The sequence below is a fragment of the Sciurus carolinensis genome, chromosome 1 (genome assembly GCF_902686445.1).
Source record: "Sciurus carolinensis chromosome 1, mSciCar1.2, whole genome shotgun sequence".
Classification (NCBI taxonomy): Eukaryota; Metazoa; Chordata; class Mammalia; order Rodentia; family Sciuridae; genus Sciurus; species Sciurus carolinensis.
The window spans coordinates 88466565-88479433 of record NC_062213.1 but is presented as its reverse complement, the minus strand read 5'-3'; the positions used below and the strand labels follow the sequence as shown (position 1 = coordinate 88479433).

The window sequence follows — 12869 nt, the reverse complement described above, 5'->3', positions numbered from 1 at the left end:
ACCGAAAGCTACAACCCCAGCTTCATTTCCTTTCTTGAACAATCTTTTTTTTCCTTCAGAGATAATAAATGTTTCATTTTTGCCATTTGTTTTGTTTTCTAGGTGTAAGAAGCTTGATATTTTCTATGTGGAAAATGTATCAAATAGTTTTGCATTTTCTTTCTTTTTTTCAGCAAGATGTCTCTCTTGGAGTTCTCTGTTCTCTGACATTAATTTGGATCATTTGCTCTCTAGGCTCCTTATATAGCTGATTTCCTGAGACTTCCCTTCTTCAGTCCTTTGTATGTATTATTTTTATTGGTTGATTGCAGTGCTGGGGATCAAAAACAGGGCCTCCTGCATGCTAGGTAAGTACTCTACCATGTCTGTTTCTTGTTTCCTGAATCTTATGTCTTCCTAGTTCTTGGTTTCCTTACTTGCTTGTCAGTGGCATCCTAAGACAGGGTGCAAAGGTGATAGAGCAGATGCCATCGATGCTGCAGCTCATAGTCAGTCATTTCACCTAAACTCACCTGCAGCTGCTGACTGGTTCAGTTTCTCCCGAGAATTAAACTATGATGGGGAAAAGTAGTCACATGAAAAGTTCTTAAGTGTTTAACTTCTCCTTATGCAAACTTTTCTACTATCTTTTATTTTCAGAACATTCCCTTATTTTATTATTATTATTATTATGTGCTGGGGACTAAACCCAGGGCCTTGTGCTTGCAAGGCAAGCATTCTACCAACTGAGTCCACATTCCCTTATTTATATCTCCTCCCTCCCTCCCTCTCTCCCTCTCTCTCTCTCTCTCTCTCTCTCTCTCTCTCTCTCTCTCTCTCATACATGATCCCTTTAGTTCCTGAACATTTCCAAGATCTTCCAGGAAAATTAACTTGTTAATCATTAACATTTTTCTCTTTAGGGAAATAAACTCAATTCCCTATAACTCAATTTTCTATAAAATTGAGATAGGGTGAAGAACAGGTGGTCTGTGATGAGGTTGGGAAAGTGAGGGTTAATTATCAAAGGAAAGGAAATGAGATGCTAACACCTCCAGAGCACTTCTCCCCCTCTTAACTGGTTGCTAACACCTCTGGGGAATCACCCTCCCAACAGGAGGTAGTTACTAATGATTACCCCTTGGCTGTCCTTTTCCTGCCTTTGGGCACTTAAGCTGGATGGAAAGAGGAGGTGGGAGGGGGAGAGAAAATTTGAGATCTATAAAGAGACAAGACCGCCTTCTCCCACTGATACCCAGCTCTGGCGCCCTTCTCTCCTGAGAAGTCTTTCTGTCTCTCAAATAAAACTTGCTTTCTACTCTTGCTTCAGTGTTTCTCCGGTGTTTAATCTTCAACACCAGGGGACGAGGACCTGGTCCTGATTTCCAAAACCAGTATCAGCATGACCATGATTTTAGGTCATTCCAACATTACTTCTTAGATAGTCAAATATTATTGAATAGATGAATAAGATAAAGGCATCTTTTTATCTGTTTCTCTTAATTAAGCTTGTCAAAAGACTAGCTTATTGGAGTGGTCATAAAATTAAATTGAGGGTTTTTCATTGTCCTCCTTTGCTTTCTAACTCATATGGTGTAATCGCTTTGATTTTTAAAAACTAAATTGTAGTCTCAAAAAATATTGCCTTTCTCATTTCTAATACTTTGCCCCACCCTCACTGCATACTGGGGACTGAACAGAGCAACGCTCGACCGCTGAACTACATCCCTACTTCTTTTTATTTTTAATTTTGAGACGAAGTCTTGCTAAGTTTCCCAAGAATTACAGACATGGGCCACCATGCCCAGTACCCAATTTAATACTTTGTTGTTGTTGTTGCTTTTAAGAGATCTGGCTAGGTTTCTGGTGATGAAGTGCAGTGGCTGTACACAGGTGAGATCACAGTACTGATACTTGGTACAGACATCTGCATCTGAAAGGAACTTACAGTCCTGAACACTGGGGCCTCAAGGGATCCTCCTGCCTCTACCTCCAAAGTAGCTGGTGTAAGTGCAAAAGGACGGGAAGCAGACCTCTATGGATTCAGAGAAGCCTTTACTCCTTCACGGATTCGGGCGCCCTTGGGGCCCATTTTCCAGGTGGGGAAAATGGCTGCCAGTTACAGAGGGGATTTTGGTTTTATAGGGTACAATTATGTAATCATTGGGAGCTGTGTATGTGCAGTTTTGACAGTCAGGAGCTAGGTGAACAGATTAAAACTTTAATTTAGGAAAGTAGCTATAAAAAAGGTTGAAACTCCTTGTTTTCTGGGGAGATAAGAGTCCAGATCCCAGGGATGAGTACTCAAATCTTGCCCATTGGTATTTACTGTGCTTCTGTTTAGGACTAATTAGCCATGGGAGAAGATCTAAGTTTAGGGCCCATTGTGATTGGGAAAGGGTGAACTGGGAGAGGTTTAATGTTTGGCCAATTTCCCCTTCCTCCTCCCGAGCCACACTGTTTTTCTTGGGGTGCTGTCTTTTAGGAATATTTTCCATAATCCTTCATGTGGGACTACAGGTATACACTACCAATGACAGATTTCATACAGTCTTGATTCTTGTAGCTACATAGTCTTGAAATCATTTAAACGGATTCCTTCAACTTCTTTCTCCTCCTCCCCTTCCTCCTTCTCCTCCCCCTGCTTCTTCTCCCTCCCCTTCTACCTCCTCCTTTTCAAAATTGTTTTAGCTGTTCTACTTCATTTCCCTTTCTACACTCATTTTAGAATAATATTGTCATATCTACAAAAAATCTTACTAGAATTTTGATAGGAACTGTATTGATTTTATACATTAGTTTGAGCAAAATTGACTACTATACTTTTTCCAATCTATAAACATTACCATATTTCTCCATTTATTTCAATATTTTAAAAACTTCTTTTATCAGTATAATGTAGTTTTCATCACACAAGACTTGTATATTTATACATTTGGATTTATACTTAGATATTTCCTTTTTCTTTTTAGTGATTGAAAATGGTATTGCTTTTGAATTCACAGTCCATGCGTTCATTGCTGGGATGAGAAATACAACTGATTTTTGTGTGTTCATCTTATATATTTCAACCTTCCTGAATACTCACTTATTCTAGGTGTTTTTTATGAATTCTTGAGATTTTCTAAGTAGACAATCATGTCATGTACAAGTGGGAGCATATAGTTTAATTTATTCTCAATCTGTATGCCTTTTCTTTTCTTACCTCACTGTACTAACTAGAACTTTTAGCTGTATTTTGAATGAGAATGATGAGAGTAGACATACATCTTTGTCTTATCTCCAGTCTTAAGAGCAAAGCTTGCAGTCTTTCACTGTTACATATGGTATTAGTTGAAAGTCTTTGTAGATGTTCTTTATGAAGTTGAGGAAGTTCTCCCCCATTTTTTTTTTTTGAGAATTGTTTTTTAATCATGAGAGGATGTTGATTGTGTTGACTATTTTGTCGTTGATTGACAAGATCATGTGATTTTCCTTCTTTACCCTGATAATCTGGTGCATTATATTGATTGATTTTAAAACATTGAACCAGCTTTAAATTCTATGAATAAACTCAACATAGTCTATTTCATTTTGGGTGAATTGTGGTTGTTTGTACTTTTAAAGGAATTAATTCATTCCATCTAAATTGTCGAATGTATATGTCTAAAATTGTAGTATTCCTTTATTATTCCTTTGACCTCTGCAGGTTCTATCATCATTTTTCCATTTCATTCATATTTTGGTAACATCTTTTCAATAAAGATCAAGTTTATTTTTTGTTTCACTGATTTTTTCTATCTTTTTCTGTTTTCTAGCTTATTATTTCCTGCTCTTATCCTTATAATTGCCTTTCTTCTACTTTCTTTGAAGTTATTTTATTTTTTTCTAGATTACTGAGGTTATTGATTTGAGATTTTTCTGTATGCAGTTATTGCTAGAAATTTCCCTCTAGGTACTGTTTTAAGTGTGATCCACTACTTTTGATATGTTATATTTTCATTTTCATTCAGTTCAGTGTTTTATTCCCTTTGAGACTTCCTCTTTGACTCATTAACTATATGGAAATATGTTGTTTAATTCCTAGGTGTTTAAAGACTTTCCTCTTGTCTCTATGTTATTGATTTCTAGCTTGGTTTAATTGTGGTTGGAGAACATTCTCTATATAATCTCAATTCTTTTAAATTTGTTGAGAGTTTATTCTGGCCCAGGATGTGGTCCATCTTGTTCCATATTCCACGTATACTTGACAAGTATATATATTCCACTGTTGTTGAGTGGAGTGTTTATACTATAAACATTGATTAAATCCTGCTAATTAATGGTGTGGTTGAGTTCTTTTACATTGTCACTGATTTTCTGTCTAGTCGTTTGTCCTATAAATTGTAGAGAGGGGTGTTGGTTCCTCCAAATATAATTGTGGATTTGGTAACTTCTCTTAGTTCTATCATTTTGCTTTATGTATTTTGCAACTCTGTTGCTAGAATGTCTTTTTGGTAGATTGACCCTTTTGATAGAAAGTCCCTCTCTATTTCTATTACTTTTATTTGCTCTGAAGTCTATTTTATCTGGTGCTGTTATGATTTTGATATGAGGTGTCCCCCCCAAAAACTCATGTGTGAGATAACTCAAGAAAGTTTAGAGATGAAATGATTGAGTTATAAGGGATTCAACCTATCTGTGCATTAATCCTTCATAGGGATTAACTGGTGGTAACTATAGGCAGGTAGGGTATGGCTAGTGGAGAAGGGGCCCTGTGGGAGTGTCTGGGGTATGTATTTGGTCTTGTTGAGCAGAGCACTCTCTCTCTCTCAGATTCTTGGTGCCATGTTCCCAAGCTACTTTCCCTGCCACACCCTTTCACCATGACATTCTGCTTCACCTCCAGTCCTGAGAAAAGGACCCTGCTTTCAATGGACTAAGATCTCTGAAACTATGAGCCCCCTAAACTTTTCCCCCTTAAAATTGTTCTTGGGTTGGGGAGATAGCTCAGTTGGTATAGTGCTTGCCTTGCAAGCACAAGGCCCTGGTGCACCGCAAAAAAAAAAAAAAAAAAATGTTCTTGTCAGGTCTTTTAGTCACAGCAATGAAAATTCTGACTAAAACAGGTGCTTTTATGGGTGGTGTCACAGATTCCCCGCCCCCATTTGATTGATGTAGTAGAGGATTGATTGTCTGAATGTTCCCAGTTGTGCTAGGTTGTCCCTTCCTGGTCTTTTGGCTAAGAGAGCAGACTTCTACAGAGGCTCTTTTGTTGTTTGTCCCCTCAGCTTTTCTGGGTTTGCTGGCTTTCCAGATCCAGGTATGGGTTACATGAGACAAAAAGAAAACCCAGAAAACTCACTGCCATGTTATGTTCCTCAGGCCCCAGTTTCCTTAGTTTATCTGACCTTCTTTCCATTTTTTAGTGTTTTTATACTTAAAAGGAGGAATAGGGAAAAATACTTCTACTGGAAGAGAGGAGATGTCTGGAAGCCTTATATATTTAATATGCATATTTAAGTTTATATTGTTGATCATAGAGTTTTATATCAATCAGTCTGTATCTGCCCTACCCCACCAACTTTTTAGTGGGAGGCTGCTCACCCAGAAGGAAAAAAACAAACCATCAGTAGAATAAGTCTCTTTAGTTGAGAGTAGGACAAAGGACAGGCAGTTAATATAGATAGATGATTGGGTGGGATTGGGAAGATTGGGGCTGGTTCAAAAGGAAATGGAATGCTAATACCTCCAGAACACTTCCCCCCAATCCTCACCTGTTGCCAAGGTCACCTGCCTTCAGGGAATTGGTCCTACCAGCAAGAAGTTGTTAATGAGTGCCCCATGACCAATTCTTTTCCTGCCTTTTCCAGAAGATATGGAAAACAGGGAACTGTAACACCTGTATGGCTCTCTTCCTGCCCTTTTGGTCACCATGTAGGCAGGGTGGGAGGAGGGGACATGAGAAGAAAGGAAGCCTAAAATCTGTAAAAGGAGCAAGACACCTTCACTCCCTAAGGGACCAGCTCTGGATCCCCCCCTCCCCCTGCCAGGAGTCTCTCTCTCTCTCTCTCTCTCTCTCTATCTATCTATCTCTCTCTCTATCTCCCACTTTTGTTCTTGCCTTGGCAGCTGGCTTTACCAGTGTTAGGGTCCAATATTGACTGGTCCCCGATATCAACTGATCCCCAGAGAGTCAAAGTGCACACATGGTAATGCAAGACACACAACAAGGTTTTATTGCAAGCTCGAGCCTGGACCGCAACCAGACTCTCAGACCATTGCAATGACTGAGTGGGGAGCGGCCCTGGGGGCGAGAAAGCCCTCTATTTAAGAGATTTCCAAGCATTCACACACAAAGACCTGTACGTTATTGGTTAACATTTGAACAGCTAAACATTAGTCCTCCTCTGGTTGGGTCCTGCAAATCTATTTGATTCTCATTGGGTCCCACCAGAACTGAACGATCCTAGAGGAAGAAGGGAGGAGAGAAGGGGTTAACTATGCAGATGAGTCAGGGTTAGGCCCCCCTGTCCTTGATAGATAAGGTTTCTAGGCAGCTTCACATTCCTCAGACAAATATCTCTTAACAACCTCGATAAGCACGGGGGCCCAGCGGTCCTGTTTGTGCTGTATTGGCTCTTGAGGGTGCAGTCACAACTGCCTGCATCCTGGTGATTAAGACAGCTGCACAGATATCACCCTGTTCTCAACATTCCCCCCTTCAGTTGTTCCTTGAGGAATCATGCTCATTCGGGCATTGCACATATTCATCTTCTGGGGCTGGTACTCTCTCATATTGTAGTCTCAACAACATTAGTTGGACCGTGCTTACATGGTCCTTAAGAAAAACTATTAACTTATTTTAAATGCAGGGTACAAAAGATAAAATAAGCAAAAGCAGAGCTAATACTAGGGTAGAGATTAGGGTAGCAAGCCAAGGGAACCTATTGAACCATGCTTCAAATCAATTTTCTTGGGCCTCCCTCTCTCGCTTTCTCTTGGCGAGACCCTCTCTGACCTTAGCCATGGATTTCCTCACTACTCCAGAATGATTAGCATAAAACCAACATTCTTCTCCCAGGGCTGCACATAGACCTCCTTGCTTATAGTTTTTAAGGCAGGTAAATTTGGTAATCAATGAGCTTAGGAGATCCTTAACATTTTATTCTCCCAGGGGCAGTCTCCAACTTCCAGAGGCAGATGGGTTTCATGGCCTTCATTTCCTCGATTTGACCCAATCGCCCATTTCTACACTAACTGCCTGTCCCCAATTCTGGCTTCATTCCCCACCTCTAATTTTAGGAACTCCGTGCTGCTGTAGGGAAAGGGGGTGACAACCGTTCTGGCTGCTTCGAGCTGGAAGGGGGCAGCATGGGGCAAACAGTTTGGAGTTCCCTTTTAAAAATCAGGTCAATTGAGAGGTCCAAGCTAGAAGTCTGGTGGGGGAAGAGCAGGTTGTAAGGTCATCTGGGGTGGGTGCTTCTATGAGAGAAGAACAAAAAGACATGAGTATTGAAATGAGATTGGTATGAAGTAAATGTTGCAGCATCTGGAACATGCCAATGAATATCATAAAGATGACAGAAGTCAATAATTCCTCACTAGGGGGTGGAAGAACTGAGAAGTTGTTCCCATAACAAGGCCTAGCAAAGGCTGGAGAGGACAAGGCCTTTATTTGGGGACTTTAACATTGTCCAGGTTATCAGGAATGTAAACATAACATTTAACTCTTAATGTCATTGATGTCTCCAGAAAATATAGTTAAGCTACTTAATGTCATCTGATTTTTGTAAAATATCCCTTTATTGGTATAGCCTGTGTTAAGTAAAGATCTCTATATTTCTGTTACTTAGGGCTAGATAATCATACTAGCAAACATAGATTAAGCCTACCTGTGTCTGTAGGCCTTAAACTGACTAAAATCTTCTGACTCTGGCAGTTTCTCTTGATAGTTATCAGGCACATTTGCCTAAGAATCTTTCTTTTGTAGCTTCCACTCAATTTTAGTGGGCTAACACAAGTGTACGTCTTCAGTTACATTTAACTATTATTTCTTTTAAAAGCCCAAGAATGGCTATATTTTGGTTTTAACTGTTTTGCTAGGTGTCTAAGATCAAGCTGGTCAATGTGACCTGTTCCTGTCTGTTAAAGAGTCAGCTGAGTTCCCACAGGGGTCACTCATAGAGAACTTAAGAGCAGCTTCTTAACTCAGTTAATGCCGTTCATTAGGCAGGGTCTCCTTGATGAGGTGACTTCCCTTGGAAGCATGAGGGATGTCTCCCTTTTCCAATGACCCTCCTCTGCAGCAGTGCACTGATTGGCTTTTTATCCTCCAGTGGTCTCATTAATCTCCCTGATCGGGAGGTTGTGTGACCCAGAATTGCAAAGCTCCTTAGAGAAGTTCTCTTGTTCCCTGGATTCAGGCTGACTGAGGGCAAGACCCAAATACTGACTTTTCTTGGCCTCCGTATTTAATCTCAATCTCTAAGTTTGATCTTAACCATCCAGCAAGTCAGTCTCACCAGTCATAAAGTAAGAGTACTGGGCTTTAGCTTCAATGTTTATAACTTTACAGTTATTTACCCTTTTATTAAAGTACTACCACATACTATCTGTTTTGTAGGTGATGGTCTATTATCACAAGTTACCTAGGTTGTATGTTCTGGAAGCAGCTACTTCTGCAAACAGTAACAGGCAACAGTTTTACAAAATGAAATTAGCAAGAGTAAAAACATATTTAGCTTGTATAATAGCTATCTTGAACTTTGGCTGAGTTCTACATTTTATACCCTGTTTGAGATCACAGTAATCTTTACAGCAAACATCAAACTTTTGGATACAACTTTAAATGAGTTAAAGTCTGGCTTACTTTGGAGTCATTCGAACATGCATCAGGGTGAGGCAGAGCCTTATCTCTGGTAAGGCAGGGTTCTTCACAAATCTTAAGTAAAATGTTCTAATCCTGAAGCTAATTTTTTTTTTTGGCCCCTTTGCCATGACCAGCATGACCAAATTTTCAAGTTCAGTGAGGGGCAAAGGAGTATTAGAAAATAAAGGTTTATAAACGCAGATTTTGAAGATTAAGCTCAGATCAGATGGAGCTCTGTTCTCTGATGGAAATGCAGATCTAAAGAGTTATGTTAGCAATCTTTATACATGTCTTATTATTAGGTTAAAGACCATGTAAGCATTATTCTTTGTTTCAGGAAAGTTACAGAGACTAAAACATCTACGTAACTTTTTTCACAACTGCAAAGTGCAATGCTAGGAATTCTGTGTAGCTTTCAAGGAAGTCCACTGTCCAAAATTACTATAAGGTGGGCAGGAACTAGAGAAGGGAGCTGATGAAACACTGGTTATCTAGCAAAGTGATTACTTTCTGCCCAAGAGCTGTGTGCCTGAGATCAATGTAAGAGCTGATAGGACTCCTGTACAGAACCTCCCCAGTGAGAGCACTGCCGCAGCAGTTAGGCATCTTGTGCTCCTGCACAGGAACACTCCCAGGCACCAGGCATGCTAGAGTCTTGAGGTCAGCGACCCCAATCTCAGTCACTGTTGTTCCCTTTTTGCTATTGTGCATTACACTCTTTCTTAAATGTCATGTTAAGAAGTTTACATATATTGATCCCTGAGTCTATATGAACATTAGTTAACACAGTCTAACATTATATCCAAAACAGGAATCAATCAAAGAAAGGCTGAGAGAGCTTTTAACTTCTCTTTTGTGTAGCAAAATGCTTTCACCTTCTACAATATGAACCTTTAAACAAATCAGACTGTCACTAACTCTTAGACATATATTTACATTTAAATTTTTATCTCAGTGAAATAAGTAACCAATTTTACATATATCTTATTGATAATAGGTCCCATAATAGAACATTAAATGATAGAAATAAATCCCCAATAAAATGTACTCTTTAAGTTTAAAATTACCATTACATACAAGTTTATTCTGGAGAATAGCAGCTTGATAAATTTCCTGCTTTAAAGATGTATATTTGGAAAATATGAACACATTTAATATATAAAGAGTGACCATTTCACAATTACCTTGATGCCTTTATATTAACCAAATTTAGTTTTGAAAGAAAAATTTAGACTCTAATGTAGTACAATACTTTAACCGTTGTTTAACCATAATTGTATAAACCTCAATTTTTAAGACTAATTGTCCAAAAGAATGAAACTTAACAGATATAATGTTAAGAGTAAATTAGTGTCTTTAAGAAATCCTTGTCAATTTAACATATAAATTAAACTTTGGTTTATATCAGTACAGTAGTATTTGACTTTAAGAAAAACCTTAAGCAGCTTTAACTGATTGTCTCACATACTTGTAACCCACTTAATTACATGCAAACTTGTTTACATTTGCCCTTTACTTACACAGTCTTGCTTAGCACTTACTTAGACCCTCATGTATTTCATCATATAAACACTTTCTTATCCAGAAAGATTTTGTTCTTCACTAAATATAGTTCCACTTCTAGAGCCTTTTATTTTCTCTTTCCTATCTGTTGACCCCTTTTTGTTCACATTCTGAAACAACTCTTATGAAATTTCTGAATTTAGATAAATTACTCCATTTTAACAAGATAAAATACTTTGTTGTTTATAGTACTCTAACTGAAACACAGTGAGAGGGGAGATGGTAACTCTAAATCCAAATCTAAGAGCTCCTTGGAGCTTTGCAGAACTGGAGGGGGAGCAGAGAAAGTGGTAAGGGAGCAGATGGAACGCTCACCCTCCAGGTTGGGGTTTTACCTGTTAGGGCATAACTCTTAATAACCTTGTTTTTAGTAATGACACAAAGCAATTTTAAACCCTTTTTAATTTACCAACCTATGAAAACACCAATAATGTTTAAGTATGTTACTCCATGGAATTTAAGGACTTAAGAGCACTCAATGTTATTTAACAATTAGCATTTTAACTTTGCAAATTAATTAGATGTCGCTAACAAACACATTTGAGTAGTCCCATACATGTTAAATTTAATTTACTTATTTTGAAAAAAACAAGATATCAGACAAGTGTCCTGAACAGTATTTGCCATCTCTTTCCTGTTGAAGAAAAGTCCTGGAAACAATTGATATTAGACATTGTTTAACATCAACATTTCATTAGTTTGACCACCTAGAGACTTGTGAGTTATTTCTAAAGACATTCCACTTTTATTAGTTTACCCAATTTAAATTGAACCCTTTTAAATCACATGAATAAAAATATTTGGATCCATTTTTAAAGTTTTAATTTTATGTGCGCTTATTATGTATGTCAATTTTGTCAGGTACATACATAGACAATACAACCATAAACAATAACATATACAGATAACACAAAAGCAAAGGCCTTGTAATGTTTATCCCCATTGCAATGTAACAGATGTTTAAAAATAACTCTAGAGTTGGATAAAAATAGAACTGATCAAAAAAAATCATTAACCAAGCTCGAGCCTGGACCGCAACCAGACTCTCAGACCATTGCAATGGGTGAGTGGGGAGTGGCCCCGAGGGGCGAGAAAGCCCTCTATTTAAGAGGTTTCCAAGCTTTCACACACAAAGACCTGTATGTTATTGGTTAACATTTGAACAGCTAAACATTAATCCTCCTCTGGTTGGGTCCTGCCAATCTATTTGATTCTCATTGGATCCCACCAGAACTGAATGGTCCTAGAGGAAGAAGGGAGGAGAGAAGGGGTGAACTATGCAGGAGATGAGTCGGGGTTAGGCCCCCCTGTCCTTGATAGATAAGGTTTCAAAAGCTGCACATTCCTCAAATATCTCTTAACAACCTCAATAAGCACGGGGGTCCAGCATTCCTGTTTGTGCTGTATTGGCTCTTGAGGGTGCAGTCACAACTGCCTGTGATTAAGACAGTTAGCTGCACAGATATCACCCTACTCTCAACACCAGTACCCCAGCAGAGCAGATTCCTGTTGGAGGTGTGAAACAACTGGAAAAATAAAAAGTCTGAAAATAATAAATAAGGAACAGAAGACAACAGACAGAAAATAGTTTTAAAAGCAGGGTGCCTGGTGGGTCTTCCATCCCTGTTAGTAACTGGAACTGAACAAGGAAAAAGGCCCAAATTCTTTTTTTAAGGAGAAATACATAAAAAGATTTCAGGGAGTCAGGTTTTATGAGGAAAACAAGATAAAGATGGGGAAAACTGCCAGGCACAGTAGTGCATGCCTGTAATCCCAGTGACTTGGGAGGCTGAGGCAGGAGGATGTCAGCTCAAAGTCAGCCTCAGCAAATTTGCGAGACCCTAAACAACTCAGTGAGACCCTATCTCTAAAAAAATACAAAATAGGGCTGGGGATTTGGCTCAGTGTTTGAGTGCCCCTGAGTTCAATCCTGGGTACTGCCCCCTGTAAGGCAGCTTGGGACCTGCAGCAATTCTAGCCACCGCTGCACGATCCCACTGAAGTATCGCCCGCTCACTCGTCTCAGTTGCGGCTCACCAATATCTCCCAGAAAAATGCACTGCAGACACGAGGTCTCATGCAAGAGACTTTATTATGCGGATGACTAACACGTCCGCTTAGGGTGAAAAGAAAGGAAAAAAGAGAAAGATGGCGTGTAGCTTCTCCCAGATATTGGACTCTCGTGGGCTGGAAGGAACCAATAGCGGAGGAGAGTACTTGCAAGCTGACTGATGAACCAATAGCTATTTAGCATGTTAAGACGTAATGTGGGAAGCAGGAAAATCGTGGCAGCGTAAGCCAGAAATTCCTCTAACGTAAGAGGTGGGAAGAGCGCAGATTGACAAGTGTTCAGGAGGTGGAGTAACGGCTTTATATTATACCCCCCTAAAAAAACAATAATTAACAAGTGAGTTACAACTATGACAGAACACATGGAATGCAGCCTTTGAATTGCTTCTTTAAAATCCCCCTATTCTTGCTGATGGGCAGAATCACA

General features: G+C 39.1%; 1 protein-coding gene across 1 annotated transcript in view; it reads left to right on the top strand.

The window, feature by feature from the left end:
- Positions 1 to 231: 231 nt before the first annotated feature.
- Positions 232 to 12869, top strand: part of Fcrla (Fc receptor like A) — a 31213-nt gene continuing 18575 nt past the window's right edge. The window contains exon 1 of the mRNA XM_047516498.1: positions 232 to 347. Within this exon, the coding sequence (XP_047372454.1) occupies positions 284 to 347 (64 nt within the window). The 5' untranslated portion in view covers positions 232 to 283. The remainder of the gene's footprint in view (positions 348 to 12869) is intronic.